A 23,145-nucleotide genomic window follows, 5' to 3' on the forward strand; every position below is an offset into this window, starting at 1 on the left:
TTTTGGAAGATTGATAAGCAGATGGATACTTCATTTAGAACAAAGAGTGGTGTAGGGATGCTGGCTGTATATGTAGAGGGGCGGTCCCTGATTGACCCTCCCCTCCTCCCGCCCTGGGGCCATATGGCCGGAAGCCACGCCTAAGCCTTCCGGGTCCAGAACCAGAAGGAGTAGTTCTGGCTCGGCCCGCCTCCCATCTTGATCTCGGGTCCACGTGGATGCCTTCAAGATGGCGCCGCCGGAGCCCAGGGGGCGGTCCTATTGGGGCATGACATCAACCTGTGGGGGGAGTCCCAGGGAGCCACTCTTGCCAAGACAGCCCGGCTCAGGCAAGTCCTTCCCTTCCCGCCTTCCTGCCTCCATCACCATAATAAATCCTTCCCCCCCCCCCGCCCCCTGGGCGAGGAGGTCAGTTCAAACCTCAAGCTGTCTCCCCGGAGTCTTATTCTTTTGTGCACCAATTTCCAACACGTGAGAAGGGGCAAGGAGGGAGGCTTCAGTAACTCACTCTCCGTGGCTAAACGCAATCCCCGAGAGTACGCCTTGTCTTCTGCTGGTGGAAGACAAGGCCGAGTACTCTTTCATAGTTTTGGGGTTCAGGCATTTTCCCCAGGAGATAGGGGAAAAGGGATCCCAGAGGTCCCGACATCTGGCCCCCAATGTGGGGCACAAAACGCACGGCCTGGAATTTCAGGGTTCAGCAACCCCACAGATTGCGTTTAGTGATTGTGTTTAAGAGGAGAGGGACCCCACTAAGATGGGCCAGGCGCATAGCCAGTGGAGCGAACCAACGGTTAAGATATTACGGTTCATGCTCAAAAATACCGGACAGACTATCTCAGATTCTACCACCAAGCGGATTTGGGAAAAGTTGACCCAGGCCATCCCGGGGTTGGTTAAAGCTAACCCGCTTTCCTGGGAAACCTGGGACCAGCTGGGGAGGGAGCTGGACAGCAAGGAAGAGGAGATAGGAGATGATCTCCCTCTTGTAATCTTCCCAATCATCGCCTCTCTCAAAGCTTGCTTTTCTACAGGAGAGAATCCATTGGGTCAGGCGGGAGCTGCCAAGGAGAGCCCTGGGGGAGAAGGAGGCGACCCCCCCATGGACCTGCAGGAGGAGGGCCCAATGCCCCATCCTGACAGGCCTGCGGATAGGCAGTGGGCCGATCTCGATCATGGGCCTAGCTTCCAGAATCCCGGACTAGATGCCGAGCTCCTGAGACACGCGGCCAGGGAGGGGGGTAGCCGGCAGCCTCTGCCGCCGCTCCCCTACTCCCCCACCAGACAGGTTGCCCTGGACCCGCGATGGCCCGCCACGCTTTCGCCACGATCACTGCCATTGTCGCTGTTTCCGCCGCAGCTCGAACAGCCGCTGCCAGACTTTCTACCAGGTATAGAGGAGATGATAGACTTTGACGTAGCATCACGGCTGGGTCGGAACCTGAGGAAGTCAAGGAGTTTCAAGATCTTAGGAAAACAGTCGCTGAGAGGGGACCAAACTCTCCTTGGGCTCACATCCTACTCCGTGGCCTGAACAACAGTTTTTCCGACGCACAAACGTGGAGACGCATAGGTCAGACCACGCTTGTTAAGAAAGAATACATGAAATGGTGTGCCTCCTTTAGGGATGCATGCCAGGCTCAGGCTGAGAAATTTCGAGCAAACAATCCCCCAATCCCCATCACCTTCGAAATGTTGTATGGGCCCACCAATCCACATGTTACTGACTTTCAACAGGTCCCTCTTCCCGCATCCTGTCGGAAGAGGGTGTGGGCCCTGGGGATGTGGGCATGGAGATCCTTAGGGAAGGAGCCCCCAAAGACCCCGACACTAGAAGTTACTCAAGGGGCGACAGAGGACCTTGCCTCCTTTGTCGAGAGGGTGGAGGAAAGTATTCAGGCGAAGGCCCCTTGGTCTCAGATGGACGAACTTGTCAGGTCCCTGGTGTGGGACGGAATGGCCCCAGACCACAAACTAGCTTGTGCAGGAATGAAAGACAAGCCTCTAGAAAGCTGGATATTTGCCTGTCGGCATCTCAGTACTCGGACCCGCCGTACACAGGCGCTGACTGCCTCGCTTGATGAGGAGCCCGCTCCTGCCACAGCCAACGAGGTAAGCAGAGGGCGATGTTATGGGTGTGGTGGCCGTGGCCATTTCAAGAGAGAATGTCCTTCAGGCTCTGTAAGACCTAGTGCCTCATCAGGACGAAACTCCGGCCAAACTAAGGTGCCGCCTAAGACACCTTGCCCCCGGTGCAAGAAGGGATATCATTGGCAGAGCGAGTGCAAGTCCAAGTTTGAAGCTGGGGGGAAGCATTTAAACTAACAGTGGGGTGCCCTCCAGCCCCGTCACCCAAAGGAGGTGACCAGTCTAGCGACCAGCTCTGTGACCAACCCAGCGACCAGCCTAATGACCAACCTGGGGTCCATTGGGTAGTCCCAATAGTCTCAAAAGCCAGGCCAAGCATGGAGGTTACTATAGCCGGGAAAAAGTTCCAATGCTTACTCGATGCCGGGGCTGACCAGACTGTATTAAGGAAGGAGGAAATTCCTCCTTAGTGGGATTTGATCGCCAGGCCCCAGAAGACAGGAGTAGGGGGTGAAGTTGACAGTGAAGTAACTAGGAACTGGCTGGCCTGGAATGATCCGGATGGTAATAAGGGAGAAGTGTGTCCCCTGATAGTGGCAGGCTTACCAGACAATCTGCTGGAACGGGACATCTTAACGAAGACTAAGGCTGTGGTCTCGTCAGGCCATGACCCGTCAGGTGGCCCTAATGACCATCAGGGAGTGCCTCCTCCTGAGACCTCAAGTCAGGAGGCTCCTGCTTCTTCTACAGGGCCTCACCCCCAATCCTAAAGGCCACTGTTTCTACTGTCCCTGCCATTCAATGGCTTCCGGGACCCCCAGTGTGGATGGAACAGTGGCCGCTCCCCTCAAACAAATTAGAGAAATTAAAGGAAATAGTGTCAGAACAACTGTCCCTAGGGCATATTAGACCCTCGATGAGCCCTTGGAACAGCCCGGTATTTGTTATACAAAAGGCCTCAGGTAAATGGAGGATGGTACAGGACCTAAGGAAAATTAATGAGCGGATAGTCCCCGTAGGCACCCCCTTAAGGGGGCTGCGATGGATTCCCTCCATTCCTTGGGATAGACATTTGATTGTAATTGACATCAAGGACTGTTTCTTTTCCATCCTCCTTGACCCCCAAGACTGTGAAAAGTTTGCCTTTTCCGTGCCCTCAGTTAACCACCAGGGGCCAAACCAAAGGTATGAGTGGGTGGTTCTGCCCCAGGGCATGGCTAATAGTCCAGCCTTTTGTCAGCATTATGCGTCACAAGTCCTTCAACCTCTTCGGATGGCCAGATATTATACTATATGTTCATATGGATGACATCATTATTGGAGTAGCCAACGTCCGAGTATTGAATTTGGCCTATAGGGAATTACAAACACTCCTGCAAGGAGGAGGACTGCATATAGCTAGGGACAAGGTTCAGAAAGTATACCCCTTTAAGATCTTAGGGGCAGAACTTAAACTAGACTCTGTGTGCCCCCTTAAACCCCAGTTATCCTTCAAGTCATTTTATACTCCGGTAGAGATGCAAAAGCTGTTAGGCGAGATTAATTGGCCAAGGCCTTGGCTTCACCTGCCTACAGAGGAGCTGCTTCCACTCCATGACTCCTTAAAGGGCAAAGTGCTAACTGATGTTATTACAATAACTCCATCACTCCAAGCAATATTCCAGAAAATCCATAGGGCCCTAGATGTGGCACAGTTAGCTCACTATAAGCCTGAGTGCCCACTCTGTCTTTGGGTCCTTCCTGGATCTGAACTTTTCTCAGCTGCTATTACCCAGTCCAGCGAGCTTCTTCAGAGGGTGCACGCATCGGTGGGAGGAGCTCCCAGAGTTTATTCCCAGCTGTACCAACTAGCTGATTTAATAATTAAGGGCAGGGATACTGCCCTGAGACATTATGGGCAAGATCCTGATGTGATAACCATCCCTTACAGGCTGGTAGATATTGAATGGGTCAAAAGGAACCATAACCGGGTGTCTAGTGCCTTAGAGGGTTTTATGGGGAAGTTAGATTGCCATTATGGGACTTCGAGATGGGTGACCTCATTCTCCAAGCTACAATGGACCCCTCCTGTGCTTTTTTCTACCAGGACTCTTGTCAAAGCTGCAAATGTTTTTACAGATGGGGGAAGGGCGGGGTCTGATGTGGTGGTATGCCCCGCCTCCTCCCCTGCCTGTGGGAAAGGAAACACCCATTATTTTGAAGCAGTTACCGGGTCTGCGCAGTTTAAGGAGCTATACACAGTCGCCCTGGCACTGACCCATGTCAAGCAGCCAATGAATTTGTTTTCTGACAGTTTGTATGTGGTTAATTTGTTACCAAACCTAGTATCCTCATATATTAAGTTAGATGAGAACCCAATCACCCCTCTAATGATCTGTTGCGCTTTAAATTGCCCAGCTTCGCTCTATCCCTCCCCACCCTCGTGGGGAGGGGTCCTGGCTGGGCTTATCTATCTCCTCTGCTGGGCATCCATACTCACTCTCTCACGTCCCCCCCCCCAGCAGGTAGGGATCAGACGCAGGAGCGGGGAGCCGGATTAGCCTCAGGTCCCGTGTGATCGCGAGACCTCCATACTCGCCAGCCCAAGGAAGACATGAGCGTGTGAGGTCCCGGAGATCGTCTCTGGGACGGTTCTGATTTATTCAAATGAGAAGCCACAAAGATATACCCTAAAGGCGGCCACAGGGAAGGGACAACAGATTGGCCACGAGATCTGTCCATCAAGTGACGTCAGGGGACCTCCCTTGTGGGCAGAGGCCCAGCCCCCCAAGGATGGGCCCCTGGGGTACCTCTCTGCCATTGCACACGTGCTCACCCCAGGAACAGGGGCTTCTCTTCCTGTTAAAGGCAGGAAGGGGAGGGACAGGCCACGGCCAGCTGTGGCCTCTTAAAGGCACAGCTGACCCCAACAATGATCCAAGTCAGGTCTCTGTTAAAAGAGCAGGCTGAGCCTATATTCTTACAGCACCTTCGTGGACACCAAGGACTGCCTGGGAACCTGGCACAAGGTAATCAAGCGGCCGATCATCTGGCCACTAATGGGATTATTACAGCTATGGCTATCTTACAGCCTCAAAACCTTCAAATGGGCCAAGGACTCCATGAGCATACGCATTTAAACTGGAGAGGGTTACATCAGAGATTTCCTTCAGTTCCTATAAAGGATTTAAAAAAGATTATTAGGACTTGCAAGGCATGTATGGCTTTTCTGCAAGTCCCTCCCCTGCAATCTCCTGGAGTCAACCCCAGAGGCTTAAAGCCTAATGTTATTTGGCAGACTGATGTAACCCACTACACTCATTTTGGAAGGTTAAAATATATATTTATGTCCATAGATACCCATTCTCGTGCCAGCTGGGCCTCTGCACATGCGGGGGAAAGAGCCCGGCATGCTGAGAGCCACTTCTTACAATGTTTTGCTATCCTAGGGCTTCCCCTACAAGTAAAGACAGATAATGCACCTTGTTTCACCAGCAAGCCTTTACAGGCTTTTTTCCAAACATGGAATATTAAACATACTACTGGAATACCATACAACCCACAGGGTCAGGCCATAATTGAGAGGCATAATAAGACCCTGAAGGATCAATTATTAAAACAAAAAGGGGGGAAGCCCCCCATGACCAGCTGAGGACAGCGATGTTTACATTAAATATTTTAATTTTTCCAAGGACCAACCTCTGTCTGCTTTCCAGAGACATTGGTCAAGCCAAACACCTTATGTAAAGGTGGAAGTTCGTTGGAAGGACCCCCTCACAGGAGCATGGCGAGGCCCGGACCCACTTATCAGTGCCGGAAGGGGCTTCGCATGCATCTTCCCAATTGGGGAACCAAATCCAATCTGGATACCAGCTAGAGACTTAAAATATTGTTCATCTGAATGATCACCCAAGGGCACCTGCCCTTGAGGGATGTCTCCCCTTACTCTCTCCCTAGGAAAAACAGAGACCCTGGTGGATCCTCAATGGGGAGACGGAAAGCCTACCTGTGTACATTGGCAGTGGACCAGTGCCAGCTCTGCTTGCTTCCTGGGCATCGCCTGGCGTCCCGTGGTGCAATGTTTTGCTGTGGCACCGTCTGCAGCGTTACACAAGGACTAAAGGAGAATTTTGCACACTGTTGTTTCTTCCTTTGTTCCTCCCCTTGCTGCTTACCTTAGGGGCCCCATTGGGGGGAAATAGGAGCTAAAGGGTTTTGACACCTTAATGTTTTATGATAAATGTTTACAATAAGCAAGGAAATTGGCACCTTGCTCCAAATGTTTACATTAAAAATGTTTACTAACCAGTGCTTTAAGCTACCAGAGCCTTGGCTGCTGTGGGCCAACGAAAGTCGCCAGAGCCAAAGCTTGGATTTGTTCCTACCTCACTATCGGGGAGAAGGAATGTTGTCTGCATCATCTCGGGTGGCACCAGATCAGATCAGGACTTCTCTATCTCTTATGGACTGAGCCAGATAAGAGACCCTCCATTGCATTGTGCCTGTGTTATAATTGCTCATGTGCTACAACTGTTCATGTTTGCATCCGCTCTATGTTACAATTGTTCACGTTATAAGTGCCTTATGTTCACATTTGCACCCTGCTTACCTTACCCTCTGTTAGTCAAAACAGGTCTCCGTTTGTAGCAACAGGCTAGGGCTGTTTGGGTCAACAGTGGCTTTTGTTTTTGACCAATTGGGAACCCCACAAGGTTAGTCATAACACCCATTAGAACCCGCTACTGGCCGGGGCCCACAGGCATGGAGCAGAAACATCAGGGCTTTCTCTCGAATGCCAATCCCGCTCTCCCCGAATTCTCTCATCGGGCTGGCCGCCCGGCAGGTAGGTTAGCCTGAAGTGCCAGTGCGTTCTTTTGCCAATGATGGGTAAGATCTCCCACGGGGGAGGCAACCTAAGACAGGTGCGCCCTCAAGTAAGGTGCCTCCTGCTATTTAAAAAATAAAAGAGGGGGAGATATGGGGATGCTGGCTGTATATGTAGAGGGGAAGTCCCTGATTGACCCTCCCCTCCTTCCGCCCTGGGGCCATATGGCCGGAAGCCACTCCTACGCCTTCCGGGTCCGGAACCGGAAGGAGTAGTTCTGGCTCAGCCCGCCTCCCATCTTGATCTCGGGTCCACGTAGATGCCTTCAAGATGGCACCGCCAGAGCCCAGGGGCAGTCCTATTGGGGCATGACATCAGCCTGTGGGGGGAGTCCCAGGGAGCCACTCTTGCCGAGACAGCCCAGCTCAGCCAATTAGACAAGTCCTTCCCTTCCCGCCTTCCCACCTCCGTCACCATAATAAATCCTTCCCCCTGCCCCCTGAGCGAGGAGGTCAGTTCAAACCTCAAGCTGTCTCCCCGGAGTCTTTTTCTTTTCTGCGCCGATCTCCAACACGTGAGAAGGGGCAGGGAGGGAGGCTTCGGTAACTCATTCTCCGTGGCTAAACGCAACCCCCGAGAGTACGCCTTGTCTTCTGCTGGCGGAAGACAAGGCCGAGTGCTCTTCCATAGTTTTGGGGTTCAGGCATTTTCCCCGGGAGATAGGGGAAAAGGGATCCCAGAGGTCCCGACAGAGTGAAATTCTGAGAACCCCCAAGAAACAAATGGAGACTTGATATGAGAAGGACCAAAGACATGTTAGACAGGTGTGTAAAACTGTACCAAAAGCAGTAGAACTGTGTTTAGACTGGGCAAATAGACACCCTCTACGTGTACACACACACACACACACACACACACACACACACTGTCCCCTTCCTAAGCCCAAGCAGTCTGAATACTCCACCTGTCACATACAGAGAGTAGCAAGCTTGCTCCCTGGAGAAGCTGACCCAAGGAGATTCTAAACTCTTCTCATGTGCAGATTGCACTGAGAACACTCAACGGCAGCTGGAATCCTCTGAGTGACCTTGACTTCCAAATGCGGTACCACGCATTTGAACACTCCAGTTGGGCTATAAGTACATTTCTCAGGAGGGAAACCAACTAGGTTAGAGAATATGGCTAATAAGAAAGGATTAGCACCCATCTGAGCACTTGGGGCAAGTTTTCTTCAGCTGGCACTGTGGCTTAATAGTTCTTTGTTGTGGGACTGTCCTGTGCTTCATATAATGTTGAGCCACATTCCTGTCTCTGCTACTACCTAGATACAGTTGTGATGATCAAAAATATCTCCAGGAGGTCATGCATAGTAATACACACCTGCAACCCCAGTACAGGAGAATTGTGAGTTCCAGCTCAGCCTAGGCAATAGGAGGCAGTACCTCAAAACAAACAAACAAACAAAAAATCCCAAATGTCCTCTGGGGGCAAAATCATCTTGATTCAGAATTATCATCTACAACAAATCTTCTAGTGACTGACTGGCTCTTACACACATACAGTTCATTAGAGATCACTCCAGGTGAAAACAAGGCTGAACTTAAAGGCACAGAAGTAACAAAATTTTTAGAAAGGAATTCAGGAGACAAGAGGTAAGCTATTTTAAATTTTTTTTAACCTATATAATAAATAGGCTGTCAGCTGAGGGAAGAGCAGATAGGGGCTGGAGTAGATTCATACACGTCTCCACTTAAGAATTGATGCCTTAGTTGAGTTTTTGTACCTCTGTTCCCATCTTCCAAGTGAGAGAACTACCCAAATGTCTCCTGCATCCTTGACCAAAACTGTCAAATTACAAACTTCAATTACTGGGCTGGGAATATAGCCTAGTGGTAAAGTGTTCACCTCGTCTACATGAAGCCCTGGGTTTGATTCCTCAGCACCACATATATAGAAAAAAGCCAGAAGTGGCGCTGTGGCTCAAGAGGTAGAGTGCTAGCCTTGAGCAAAAAGAAGCCAGGGACAGTGCTCAGGCTCTGAGTCTACGCCTCAGGACTGGCAACCAAAAACAAAACAAAACAAAACAAAACAAAAAACACAAACTTCAATTACTAATATCTCCATCCTTGCCTCCCAGATACATCTGTATTAAGGAAGCCCCTTGGGGCTTTGTTAATTGAGAGCTACATTCATGAGGTGCTCAGTGAATGATTTGTTGAATGGCTGCTAGTTCCCTTGTCATTGTCTCAGTCTGAACAACCAAGAGAGCTAAGCTTGGGAGAGGGAACAGTTACAACTCATAGGACAGAGCTTGAAGCTAAGGCAGAAAACCATTCACCTTCACAGTCCACTCAGAAAACAGAAGTGCTTCATTCTTACTTGATTCCATAGATATTTATTTATTTATTAAAGTGGATCATTTCATTATTTAAGAAATCCGTGAGGCATTTCTTAGGCAGCATCTGGGTTTAAGTCAGAAAAGAGACATTTGTTGAGCACTTACTATGAACAATGCACATTACTTATATGAAGTTGATTCTTCCAGCAGCTCATACAGAAAATCTCATTAATGATGTTCTTAGATAACAAAATTGGTAGTTCAGAAAATACTAGCAAACTGACTCAAATCTTAAGGCTAAAAACGTAGTCAATATAAGACTTAAACCCAGAGATGGCTCATTCTAAGCTTTTATTTCTAGAAGGCTTCACCGGGCTATCTACAGACCAAGAAAATATTTCCATCTAAAATTTTGCAAATTAAGTGGTTTACAAGCATATTCAAATCAGTTCCAAGCCCAGAAGTCTGTTAAGAAACCCATGGGTGCTTTTAAAAAATCTGGTCAGCCAGATGCTAGTGGCTCATAACTGCAATCCTAGCTACTCAGGAGGCTGATATCTGAAAATTGTGATATGAACCAAGCCCAGGCAGCAAAGTCTGTGATACTCTCATCACTTCTACCAAAAAGGCTAGAAGTGGTGCTGTGGCCCAAGCAGTACAGCACTACCCTTGAGCAAAAAGCTCAGGGATAGCACCCAGGCATTTAGCAAGCAAGTCTTGTCCTATTTCTATTGGCTATCTACCCTTTCAGTTATCTATTTTGGCTTTGATATCGGGAACTGGCCTCGATATCAGGAATTGACAACAGGTGGTCACGTAGCACTGAGGCAGGGGGTTAGTGTAGGGGGTAGAGCAAGTCACAAATGGGTTAAGCAAGCCGTTTACAGAAGCAGAATATTGCGGTCAGGCTGACCTAGTACTAACTTTATTTGAACAATTGCGACCATGTTTCCCCATTACCACTAAGCAAGCTTGAGCGGGCTAAAACAATCCAGTACTCAATCATAAGTAAACCAACCCAACAGTTACCATGGCATTTCTACTACTATTATGGTTATTTCCATAGTCTATGACTATGATCATTTTTTACTGTCCGTTACCATGGTTGCTACCCAGGTATAGAGGTGAACAAGTGCTCCCTACATTTTTAAATGTCAAACTATAAGAAACTAGTCTCACGGGTGGGGGTGCAGCCCTTTATCATGGAGTCATCACCAAGGTTTAGAAGCTGTTATAATTTTAACACTAAAACTTATATTTAGTTACTCCAGTTTTCAGGTCAGCCCTATCAGCACCAGTTGGTCATGCCTATAATCCCAGACCTGAGAAATGTAATTCAAAGCCATCCCAAGCAGACAAATACTCAAGATTCATACCCCCTAATTAACCTGCAAAAAGCCAGATATGGAGGTGTGGCTCAAGTGGTACAGTGCCAGCTGCCAGTGGAAAAGGTTGAGCTGAGAGCTTGAAGCCCAGAGTTCAAAACCTGGTACTGGCACAAAATAGGACTGACAGACAGGACTGGGAGATAAACAAGAAAGAAGAGATGAAATCTGGGAGTGAGGAGGTACCCAGAACCTTGGAGGAAAAGAAAGAAATAACTACCCTTTGCCTACAGCAGAGCTGGGCATACAGGGAAGGGCAGGACTAGAGGCACATTTAAGGAAGCCCCCAGCCCTCAGGCTCATGCAAGTATAGGGCTGGCGTGCGAGTGAGGGTCTCTTAAATTTTGTTCCTTGGATCCTTTATGTATCTCATCATTATCCCAAACCTGCAGCAGGTGCTCAACAGCCATGAGCCTGGACCAGTGAGGCTGTCAAGGTTATCTGCCAGCAGAACAGGTGACACCCCAAGCTGCAGTCAGCTCAGCATCCTGTCTCCTTTCTAGGCCACTTCCCCAAGAGCCACAGTCTGGAGAGGAAGATCTTCAGCTTCCCATGCTCCCAATCTCCAGGAGCTGCACCTGCTTCTCGGGGCACTGGAACAGTAGACTTGGTCCCCTGGGGGGGGGGGGAGAAGGGAGAGCTGGCTCAGTGATGAGAGGCTTCAAATGCACATATGAAGACGGCACAAAGTCAGGCTGTCCTTTTCCTTGACCCAATTTCCAATCCTCAAGACTCGGGCTTGTATCAGCCACACAAAGCAGCCCAGATCTGGAGCCTGGAGGTGTGGGAGGAAGAAGGCAGCAGGGAAACAAAGTACAGGAGTCCTTTGTACTTGGTGCAGAACAGAACAGGCCCAGCCTGTCATAGAAAGCAACAGGACAGTGCTAGGCAGGACATGGCTAAGTACAGAAAGCGTGCTAGGAATTCAGGGGAAAGAAAGAAGTCTGTGGGCTGGATACAAAAAAAAAAAAAAGAGGCAGGATTTGGACTGAAGGGCAGGCAGGAAGAAACAGCAGGCACAAACAACAGCATGGGGACAAGCACAGTGTTTGGACAGATGTCACTTGTGAAATTGACCCTGGGCTGACAGAATAAATGCTCAGCTTAAGCGTGGGCTGAATATTTGGAGTGAGATTTTTTTTTGGGGGGGGGGGATGTCTGGGAGGTGAGGATCACAGTCATTCAGGATTTCTATTTCTGATAACATGGAAGACTGAGAACCCCTCTGTGACAGGCGCTGTGCACCCTATATTTTCCCCTACTTTCCAGAATGAAGGCCTTCTTTTTGACTTGGGCATACCACATGCTGAGGGACCTCAGGTTTCAACTCTCTCCTGGAATTGCCTTAGATGAGGACAGTCACCTTCTCCAATCAGGGCAGCCCTCGTTCCTCATCTAATGACCCAACAACCTAGAAGCATAACTCCTAACACCAACTCTGGGCAAATCTAGAGGGCAAGAAATTCCAGAGCTTTCTATGGGATCAGCTGAGGCTTTCTCTGGGGTTATATTACATCTCAACATGACTCTCTGCTCAATCATATTTTCCCCTCCCTTTCCTGAATTTAGTCACTACAGGATTCATAATCAACATCCCTCACTCTAATCTCTGGCTCAGAGTTGCTTTCCAGAGAACCTAATTTGCATTACCTTCTCACTACAAAAACACTAAAATAACAACTAAAACATCATTCAAATGTCTTCCAAAATCTGGTGAAGAAAGAAGTGGGATGAGCCTAAAGCCAGAGGCTATTCCAGGGGCATCAGCCAATCCCACATATTTCTGCTCCCTTTGTAAGGGTCACAGGCACTCCCCAAGGTGGAAGAGCACACTAGAAAGCTGCTACTAAGGCCAAAAAGACACTAATAATCAAAAAGAAAAAAGGCGGGATATGATACACACACACACACACACACACACACACACACACACACACACGTAGAAATAAATCCTATTCAAAAGTAGTAACAATAAATGTAAATGTTGTACTTCCCAGCAAGTAGAAAAAAACTGTAACTATATTCTGGTTATGATGGAAGACAAGGCAAATGTTGAAAAGAAAATCAACATAACCAATGTCAGCTTTTGAGTTACTAAAAACTTTTGAGTAACTTTCTGTTGGTGGTGGTGGTAGTTGTGGAGCATGAACTCAGGCCTAGGCACTGTCTTTGAGCCTCTTGGTGCTCAAGGTTAGCACTCTACTACTTGAGCTACAGCACCACTTCCAGTTTTCGAGTGGTTAATTGGAGATAAAAGTCTCACCTAGATCCTCCTGAGAAGCTAGGATTACAGGCATGAGCTACCTGCACCCAGCTTGAGTAACTTTTGAGTTACTAAAAAAATTGTTTGCCCATGCTTCAAAGCCATCCTGGGCAGGAAAAGTCTGTGAAACTCTTATCTCCAATTAACCACCAGAAATCCAGAAGTGTCACGGTGGCTCAAGTGGTAGAGCACTAGCCTTGGGCCGAAGAGCTCAGGCACAGTGCCCAAGTCCAGAGTTCAAGCCCCACGACCAACAACAACAACAAAAAGAAATGTTTATGGCATTAGAACAGAAAATACTTGGAAAATTTCAAATACTTTAAGTTTATGAGCAAAAGTATCATTATAGAAATTAGAATGTACATTATAGATAATGAAAAGTAGTTAGTAGCTACTAGACTTCTAAACATTATTTAACCCTCTTTGCCTCAGCTTCTCCATCTGCAAAAGGAGCACTATAATAGTGTCTGTTGCTATTGTTTTCAAAATTCAAAATGTTAATATATAGAGCAATTATATTAGCACTCGATAAACTATAAAATGCAACATGATTCTGACTTGTCATTATTGCCATCATCATCCCAAAATTGAAGGAATATAATTGAAGAAGCACATAAGAAAAATTTATTACCTTCCAAGTTCATTAGAGAAAAAAAAAGGACTGAAAATAAAAGAGACAGCATCCAATACAGGAAGGTTGATAAAGAATGACAGAATAAACAAAAGCATAAGAATTAATTGAATATAAATTAATCAAGATAAAAATCAACACGGAAAAATCTTGCCATTTAACAATTATTATTACAAGTGTAGAAAAGTAAGTAAAGACTGCTACAAAATTTTAAAAGGGGCTATAACTCATAAAGACTCTTACAAAGTATGGCAATAAAGTTGAGTTTTTTAATTTCCATAAAAATATAATTTACCAAAGTTGGAAGAAGAAATAGCCTAAATAGTCTTACAACTATCAAAGTGTAGGATTCCCACTTAAAAGTTTTCTGCAAGAAAAAAAAAATTAGGTGCAGATGGCCGTACAGGTAAGTTCTATGAAATTTTCAAAGAATAGATGAGCTTGGGTTGGAGGTATGGTTAAAGCCATAGGGTGCTAACCTAGCAAGTTCAAGACTCTAGGTTTAAACTCCAGTCCTGAAAAAGGAAAGCCCACGAAAGAACAGATGACCTCAAAAATGTGCACAAACTATTCTGGAAAACAGAAAAAAAGGGGACATTCCCAACAAATTTGGCATGATTTAAAAAAACCAAAGACAGCATGGAAAAGGAATTTATATGCCAAGATTATTCAAGACATGAGACACCGTATCCTATCTAAAAATAACAAAGAAATCTCACATGATGTAAAACATGAACAAGCTAGATTTTTATCTCTAAAATTATATGCTGAACATCTATTAATGTAATTTTTCAGCTTTTTGTTGTACTAGGTTTTGAACTAAAGGCCTAGGGCTTGTTAGACAGGTGATCTACCACTTGAGCAAGCTCCTCAAGCCCTTTATGCTTTATTTTTGGAATAATCCCTTCTGTTGCTCTCTCAAACAAAACTTCTTAACACAGTCTATGAGTTCATAAAACTTTCTAACTTACTGGAGGATATCTACAATATTTTTAAAAAGCTAAACAAATATCCCCAATGGTGAGACTGTTTGGCATTCTTTTTTATAAGGATTTAACACAACATGTACAAAACATAACTCCAGGGGCTGGGGATATGGCCTAGTGGCAAGAGCGCTTGCCTCATATACATGAAGCCCTGGGTTCGATTCCCCAGCACCACATATATAGAAAACGGCCAGAAGTGGCGCTGCGGCTCAAGTGGCAGAGTGCTAGCCTTGAGCAAAAAGAGGCCAGGGACAGTGCTCAGGCCCTGAGTCCAAGGCCCAGGACTGGCAAAAAAAAAAAAAAAAAAAAAAAAAAACATAACTCCAAATGGATCAAAAACCTTAGGTAATAACTAAAACTCTATTTTTAAAAACACTCCCAGAGCCAGGCACTGGAGGCTGAAATCTGAGGATCACAGTTCGAAGCCAGTCTCTGAGACTTTTATCTCCAATTAGTCACAGAAAAAACTGGAACTGGCGCTGTGATTCAAGTGGTAGCAAGCTAACTTTAAGTAAAACAAGCTCATGGACAGCACCCAGGGCCAGAGTCCAAGCCCCAGGATGGGTGCGGGAAGAAGGAAGGAAGGGAGGGAGGGGGGGAAAGAAGGAAGGAGGGAAGGTAAAAACACCCTCAGAAGAAAGCATAGGTATGAATCATGATCTTGGATAAGACAATGGTTCCTTAAATATGAAAGCTAAAGCACAGACAACCAGCCAAACAACAAAAAACAGATAAACTGTGCTTCATCACACTTTTACATTTTTAGACTTTTTATGCTTCAAAATTACAAAAAAAAAAAGTGAAAGTATATGGTGGAGATACAGCTATGTAGTAGAGCACATGACTAACACATGTGAGATCGATCCTGAGATCGATTACTAGCACCACACAAAGAAGAGGAGATAAGTCACAGAATGAGAGAACTGTTTTGTAAATCATATATCAGATGAAAGACTTATATTTAGAATCCATACAGAGTTCTCAGTAATAAAAAGGACAATCAAATTGGCATTTTTCCAAAGAAGGGATAAACATAGACAATAAGCACATAAAAGCTGCTACAGGCTAGAGGCATGACTTAGAGGTAGAGTACCTGCATAACAAGTCTGAGACCCTGAATTCAAACCCCAGCACAGGGGAAAAAGGATGCTCCAAGGCCAGGCACAGTGGTACATGCCTGTAATCCCAGCTATACAGAGGTGACAAACCTGTTTCAAGGCTAGTTTCAAGCAGAAATGTGCAATTCTGTCTAAAAATCAAACCAGAGACAAAGGGGCTAGCTTCAAGTGGTAGAGCATCTGCCTAGCAAGTGCAAGGCCTTGAACTCAAATTTTAATACCACTAGAAGAGAATATAAGAAAGATACTGTATATCAGCTGGAAGCATAACTGCATAACTCAAGCAGAAAAGAGCCTGCCTAGGAATTGAAGGTCCAGCTTCAAATCCAGTATTGCCCAAAGAATGAAAGAAATTAAGATGATACACACAATTAGTCATCAGAGAGATGCACAATCAAAAGCCATAACGAGACACTACTTCCAAACCACCAGACAGGTCATAATGACAGGTCAAAAAAGACCGGTTATAATACTGCCAATCATGAATATTGTAGAGAAATTAGAACCCTCACACACTGAAGAAAGAGTGTACAAGGATGCAGCCCACTTTGGGAAACATCTTGTCAAATCCTCAAATGATAAAAAACAAAAACAAAAAAAAAAGAGTTTCCATATGACCCAGCAAGTCCACTCACAGATATAAACCCAAGAGAAATGGAAACATATGTCCATACAAAAGCTTGCACAGAAATGCTCATCACAATGTCATTCAGGACAGCAAAGAAGTAGAAACAACTCCAATGGCCATGAGATGAAAATGAATAAACAAAGCCTCCTAGCTCCCCTCCACCTCGCAGAGCCTCAGACTCCACAGCCAGGACCTCTCTACCCCTGTGGGTATGGATATTCCTCAGCTTTCCCTCATACCTTATCCACTGTCATTTTCCATTCCGCTCCCCACTGAATGTCTTATCCAAACCCATCACATAGGCCAGCAATTTGCGTGGTTGTATTTGTGTATGTATGTGTAGAGTTGAAGAGCCAAACCAGGGCTTTACCCATGCTAGGCAAGCACTCTACCACTGAGCTACATTCCGAGTACCACAGACCAGTATTTTTCTAAGGGTTGACACCAATTATTTGTAAGGTCAAACTTAGTGAGTTGATTCCAGGTTTTGTTATCTATGAATTTGTTTATTTTACACACACACACACACACACACACACACGATCAATTAAATGGATCTCTAGACATTTACATATTGAGGCCAAGGAGGATATGCATAGGAGTAGATGACAAAGGCTCAACAGCTATGTGCATATGATCATGTAAAGTAATATTTTATGAAATGAACTCCAAAAAAAAGGAAACACAAAATTTTATTAATTTGCTATTGTTTCTGTTTTTGTTTTCTTTTCCTTTGTCTTGTTTTTATTTGAGAGGGTAAGGGGGACATAGAAAATGTAGAATAAAGGGTGAACAAATACAACTATGGTGTTGGGATCCAGCCCTTAGACTTGGTGGGGACTTGACGCCCTTCCCCCCAAGATCTTAGGGGAATGCGGAAGCAGGCTACTCTCTCTGGGTCCGAAACCAGAAGAACTGGCTTTGCACCCAGCCCCCAACTCTCTAGCCAGCCCAGGCCGTCTCCCAGCCTAGCCAGTCAGGCGCCTACCAGCCCCGCCCTGGCTCGGCGCTTTCGAGTGACGTTAGCTCAAGGGGAGATCATGTGACAGCTTTCAGCCTATCGGCGTCCTGGCCGGTCGCCTTCTCTCGCTATCAATTCCCCTTACATTTGCTTTAATAAACCAGTTTTGGCTCTGGAGGCCTACTCCGAGACTTGCGTATGTCTGACTTTGTCTATTGGTAAGGAGGTGGGCACGCTTTCTCGAATTGGCCACGCGCGCATAAGGATGGTGCTGGCTCCCCCGCTCCACTCTAGCTTTATCTGCGGGCCGGGTGACTAGGGGAGAGGGTGAAAAAGGGAGTATAAAGAAGAGTAGCTGAGTCTCAATCCCCATGCCGGGAGAGGCGACCAAGCCCGACACTATGGTACTCACTAGACACTAGTGGAAAATGAACTGTATGTCTTGTGGGTGGAAATGGGAGAGAAAACTTGGAGAAAGCAAAGGGAAGGGAGACATGGCTGGAAAAGAATTGTACTTACTGCCTGATTCAAGTAACTATAAGCCCACTATATATCACCTCTACAATAACAATAAAAAATTAAAAATGAATTTATTTATTTTTCACCCAATTAATGTAACAATATATTTTGAGCTATGTGGAGCGCTTTCTAGACATGAGCAGATTCAGCGTCAACCTTGTGATTCTGTCCTCTAAGAACAACATGGCCCTACTCACCAGATTTCGATTTTATTTTCCTTGTCCACTGCACCCCTATACCTTGCCAAACAACCTGAATCCTGAACTAATCAGAACACTTGGCTCCTTATACCTTGCTCACTCAGTTTCAGTCCTTCCTTCTACCTCCACCTGTGCTGTGCAATATTCCTCTTTATGGTCTCCTTCAAATGCCTCCATGAACCCTGAAGCACTATGGCTCCCTCCTCAGAGTCCTTTGCCTATTCCTTCAGGCATAGGCCACATTTAAGTTTTGTGCCTTTCTGTCTTTCTAACAGCCCAGAAACTCCCCTAAGACCGTGACCTGAATCATCTTGCACTTCCAGTGGTGCTCAGAAAGCAGACATGAGAAACAAGACAATTGTCCCAGCATCATTCCTCCTAAACCACACAGCCCGTGCTTTCTCCAGGAGGGACACAGAACTTCCTAGGACATGACACTGCTCTTCCTTCTTCCTTCCTGACCAAGGTTGGTCCCTAGAGTTCTGACAATTCAAAATGGGCCTTCTCAGATATGCCCCATTGCACAACTCAAAGAAGAAGCCAAGGGTACAAAGAAATTCTTTATGGAAGAGCCCGCCATTTCTATGTCGCTGATGGCTTTGCTTCGGCAGCAGCTCAGTGGTGCAGCCTTCAGGAATCTCTAGGCTCTAAAGTGGATCTGCTCCCTGAGCCAAGTTCTCCTCATTTTTGACTGGGATCTAAAAACACCTCTCAGACTCTCCTGTATGAAGTCCAGATAACTCTCCTTCCCACTGCCTTCTATCAAGTCGGCACCCTGCTCAGGAACTACATGTGGCTTCCTATGGTAGCATAACCAAGTTCATACTGTCCTTCCCAATCTCCCGAGCATTTCATCGAAGGTTCTGGTCACTGTTACACCTGCCTGCTGCTTTCCTACATTCTTCCTTACACTCAAGGATCCATTTCTTTGCTGTTCTGTTTCTTTCAATTACTATTCCTGCACACACATGCACACACACACCTACCTGTTCTCACCTTCAATTATTTCATCACTATCTATATTTACACATATTATGGGCCAGACACATAGGTGGCTCCCAGGGTGCAGCTAGAAAGCAAGCAGTGAACCCCTATCTCAGAGCTTGACACTGAGAACAGGCTTTCTCATTCTTGGCCCTACTGACATCCCAGGCTGATCTTTCGTTGTTGCAGGAGGTAGACTGCGCATCTAGGATCTCCCACCATCTTCACCATCTTCTACTGGATGCCAGCAATGCCTGTGTGATGACCAAAATCTCTCTTCTCATTGCCTAAGGGCAGAATTGCCCAGGACTGCGAACCAATGGACTGAAGTGTCAGAGGGAGTCTGTTGTTACAATCCATTTTAGGGGACTTGCTACATCACACCCTAGAGTCTACTCCAGAGACCTAGTAATTTGCATGTCAATGGCCTCCAGGGTACAAGGTCTCTGTTTGAGAAATCCTGGTCCAGTGTTGCAGTCAGATCAATACATCCCTAAGGTCAGCTTATTACGATGATGATGTGTGTCAGAAACAGGAGTGGTAAGCAAGTGCTGTGCATAAGCACTGTGACAAAATACAACTGATGTGGGAAGCCACACTGGAACAGCCTCTCTGATGGATTAAGCGCGAGTGGGGTCAGGTGTGGGAAAGATGAGAGGGACTGGTGCCATATCTATACCCTTGTACCACTGTTCCAGCTCTCTTCAGTTCTGGATATGCAAGTTCCCTCCTCTAGCCAAATCTTACTGTTCCTTCAAGGCCCACTCTAGTTCTGCCTCCTCCTGTCAGTCTTCCCTAACTTCTCCAGCCCATGGCTGCCTCTCAGGTAGTTCAACACTTAATTCTTATCTCATTGTGTCCTTTCATTTCCCAAATTGACTTCAATCCCCCCTCCCCCAGCACCAAGACCACTCATTGGCTTCTTGTTTGTTTTTTGTTTTGCTTTGCTTTGTTTTGCCTGTCCTGGGGCTTGAACTCAGGGCCTGGACACTGTTCCTGAGCTTCTTTTGCTCAAGGCTAGCACTCTCCACAGCGCCACTCCCAGCCTTTTCTGAGTGCTTTTTCGGTTTTGTTTTGTTTTGTTTTTTGGAGATAAGAGTCTCACAGACTTTCCTAACCAGGCTGGCTTGGAACTGTGATCCTCAGATCTCACCCTCCTTCATAGCTAGGATTACAGACATGAGCCACCGGTACCCAGCTCATCAATGGCTTCTTTATACCACCAAAGACTCCCTCCAGAGATTAGCCAATGGCACATTTTACTTACTTGGTTGGATTGCACCCAAGCCCTAGAGTGAAGCCCGCAAAGTGGAATCTATGTAGTTTAGGGTTGGGGTCTCTGAAAGAGGGAGAATGGTAAAGTGCTCGCTTCATATCCATGAAACCCTGGGTTCGATTCCTCAGCACCACATATATAGAAAAAGCCAGAAGTGGTGCTGTAGCTCAAGTGGCAGAGTGCTAGCCTTGAGCAAAAAGAAGCCAGGGACAGTGCTCAGGCCCTGAGTTCAAGCCCCAGGACTGGCCAAAAAACAAAAACAATAAAAGGAGAATTGGAAAACAACCAGTAGAGATGAGACAGCCCATCTACCCATGACCAGGCAGGCTTGCCAGAACACGCAAGTTAGTAGTACAGTTAGCTTTTGCCCTGGCACTGATATCTGCCTGCTGTTGTCCAGTCAGGAGCCCTGTAGCCCCAGCAATTCTGGGGAGGCACCAGTGGCAACAGGAACCCAGTGCTACCCCAGTGAGGAACACATGCCCAGACAGAAGCTATGGAAACATGCTGGTTCTGAGGTTATTTGGAGGATAGAGTAAGGGGAACAATAATCACAAAAAGAAGAGACAGACCTTATCAGATCCAACAAGATAAGAGACTCTGGAAATATTCTTTAAAGCTTCCAGTGCCACATCTAGCACACAAAGCACCAAAGAAGAAAGCTCTTTGGAAAGCCAAGGGCAGCAAGTGACTGGGAATAAATGTTTGGGACAAGAAGTCTAATAACTCCCCAGCCGGGAGGAGGGAAGGGGCAGTTTATAATGTGGAAAATAGTCAGACTTTTTAGCTGTCCTGCTAGGAGCAAGACCAGCAGAAAGAACCCTGGCTCTGCCACATTCTGGGCAGCCCAGGCCGTGATCACGTGATAAATACAGACCCCAGAAGATGGAAACCGAAATATTCCATTATTTTGGAAGTTTTGAGAAGCTAATAGGATCCTTATGTGGCTGAAGATCCATTTTCTTTCCTAACACTCTGGAGGAAGGACTGTGGAGCTGGGGAGATAGTGACAGCAAAGGAAGGGCTCCAGCAAGGGGGCCAGGGAGGTCTCCCTGCACCAGAGGTTCTCAAATAGCATCAGCCTAAAGCCTAACCCCAACGCCCCCAACCAGGCAGAGTCACCTTCAGTGTTAGCCTTAAGAAGGCATTCGGTATTGCCCTGTATCTTCTGCACACAATAGACAGGCTCTGCCTGAATTTCTGAATGACAATTCCTACTGCCCATTCTGTTATTGGAGTTTGCCCCTGGCTGGGGGTAGGGTAAGAAGGGCCCAACTTCTGCTGCAGCTGTGTCCTTCGGTACTAGGGATGAGGACCAACCATCTGCTTCCGAGGGAACCAGGCTGTGAGTTTCCCAAATCCAGTGGCTGTGCGATTATAACAATTCATTATTCCCTCTGCATCATCACAACCCACTACCACGGCCACCCACACACTAACCCACCATTCTCGTGGGTTGAAAAAGGCATCTCCACCAAGGGTCTCTACAACAATTTAAGACTCACCAGGGTTTTGTGGGGGTTCTTTGTTTTTTGTTTTTTTTTTAAATGCTCAGGGCATTCACATGAATTCACAGGCTGCCTGGAATTCCAAACTGCTCCCCATTTTTCACAGCAGAGCAAAGTTGTCGCCCCCACCCCCTCCCGTCCCCAGGGGCACGAAGCAGGAGCTCTCCTTTCACTAGCAGCAGGGATGCTTTGGGGGTGGCCCAGGACCCTAGCCTAACGCGGCGGTGCTGGTAGCTACGCGGAGACCCCACGGCTCCTCACTGCCGTGGGCACTGCAACCGCAGCGTGGACCCCTTGGGCAATCGCCCGTGGGGTCCGCACACCCCACCCTCCCTGCCGGACTTTCTCACCTCTTGATGTAGTTCCTGCCATACAGGATCTGTTGCAGCAAGGTCACCAAGGCAAAAGCGCAGATGAAGATGAAGAGCAAAGTTCGGTTCCCCAACAAATCTCGGTTGGCCGAGGGGTCTGCGTAGCGCATCCTGGCGGCTGGTCGCCGCGGATGCGGGCTGCGGGGCGGCCCGGCAATCACGCGCTGGGTTCGGGGGCCCCAGGGGTAGGGGGTGGGGGCGCGCGTCGGTTCAAACGTCTCCCGGCGAGGTTAGGCGGGCGGAGGACTTCGCGGGGTAAAGTTTCCGGCTGGCGCAGCCAAAGCAGGCAGCATCTGCACGTTGGGGGAGCCGCGTCGGCGGCAGGGCACAGCCGGCCAGGGGAAAGCTCCGCCGCGGCCCCGGGCCTTCCCTAAGCTGCTTTTCCCTCCTGGCGCCAGTGGCGGGCAGCGGCCGCTGTCCCCGCGGAAGGGCGATGGCAGGTGCCCCCGACCCGGGGGCCGGCTCCTCCCGCTAAGGTGGCGGCCAATGGGGAGCCGGGCCGGGCTTGGCCCGCCGGTGCGCTCGGGCGCGCCGCGCACCGCCCCCTCCAGGCGTGCTCCAGATCGCGGTCGCGGGGCGCGTGGGGCTCGCCTGGGGCGGGCCACGTCTGATCTTCCGGCCCGCAGCGAGGGAAGGCTGGCCTCGGGTGCTGCAGTTGAGCGGTGAGGGACAAAAACACCCTGATGGTCTTAATGACCGGTGGTCCGTGGAGAGGGGGGAGGGGGACGGCGCAAAACGCCGCGCTTAAACGGTGGCATTAAAAGGAGGGCAGGACGGGGTAGTGGAGGCTGCAGGACTGGGCTTGCCGGCGAGGAGCGTGGATTTGCATGCAGCGCGCAGGGAACTAAGTGAGTCACCGCCGTGGCCGCGTCCTCGCGCGCTCCTAGAGATTTCAATCGAGAAAGCGGACCAAGGTCAGCCGGGCGGCCCTTCAAGGACGGCGCGCACCGCTCTGGCAAGCTAATGGCCTTGCGGGGCTGCCCGCCCCGTGACCCCCAAGTTCTACTGGGCAGACATTCAAGGGCTGCTTGTCGTCCCCCCACACACATACACACACACACACCACAGGCTTCTTCCTTCTCCCC

The 23,145-nt window shown here is 47.9% G+C and overlaps 1 protein-coding gene across 2 annotated transcripts in view; it reads right to left on the reverse strand.

The window, feature by feature from the left end:
* The window catches only part of St8sia5 (ST8 alpha-N-acetyl-neuraminide alpha-2,8-sialyltransferase 5), a 67,186-nt gene extending 44,120 nt beyond the window's left edge, over positions 1 to 23,066 (reverse strand). Inside the window, exon 1 of one of the 2 annotated variants that reach the window (XM_048363459.1) lies at positions 22,040 to 23,066. In XM_048363459.1, the coding sequence (XP_048219416.1) occupies positions 22,040 to 22,170 (131 nt within the window). In that variant the 5' untranslated portion in view covers positions 22,171 to 23,066. The remainder of the gene's footprint in view (positions 1 to 22,039) is intronic. The other variant, XM_048363458.1, reaches the window with a different exon arrangement.
* Between the last annotated feature and the right edge of the window lie 79 nt (positions 23,067 to 23,145).

The sequence above is a fragment of the Perognathus longimembris genome, chromosome 15 (assembly GCF_023159225.1).
Source record: "Perognathus longimembris pacificus isolate PPM17 chromosome 15, ASM2315922v1, whole genome shotgun sequence".
Taxonomy (NCBI): Eukaryota; Metazoa; Chordata; class Mammalia; order Rodentia; family Heteromyidae; genus Perognathus; species Perognathus longimembris.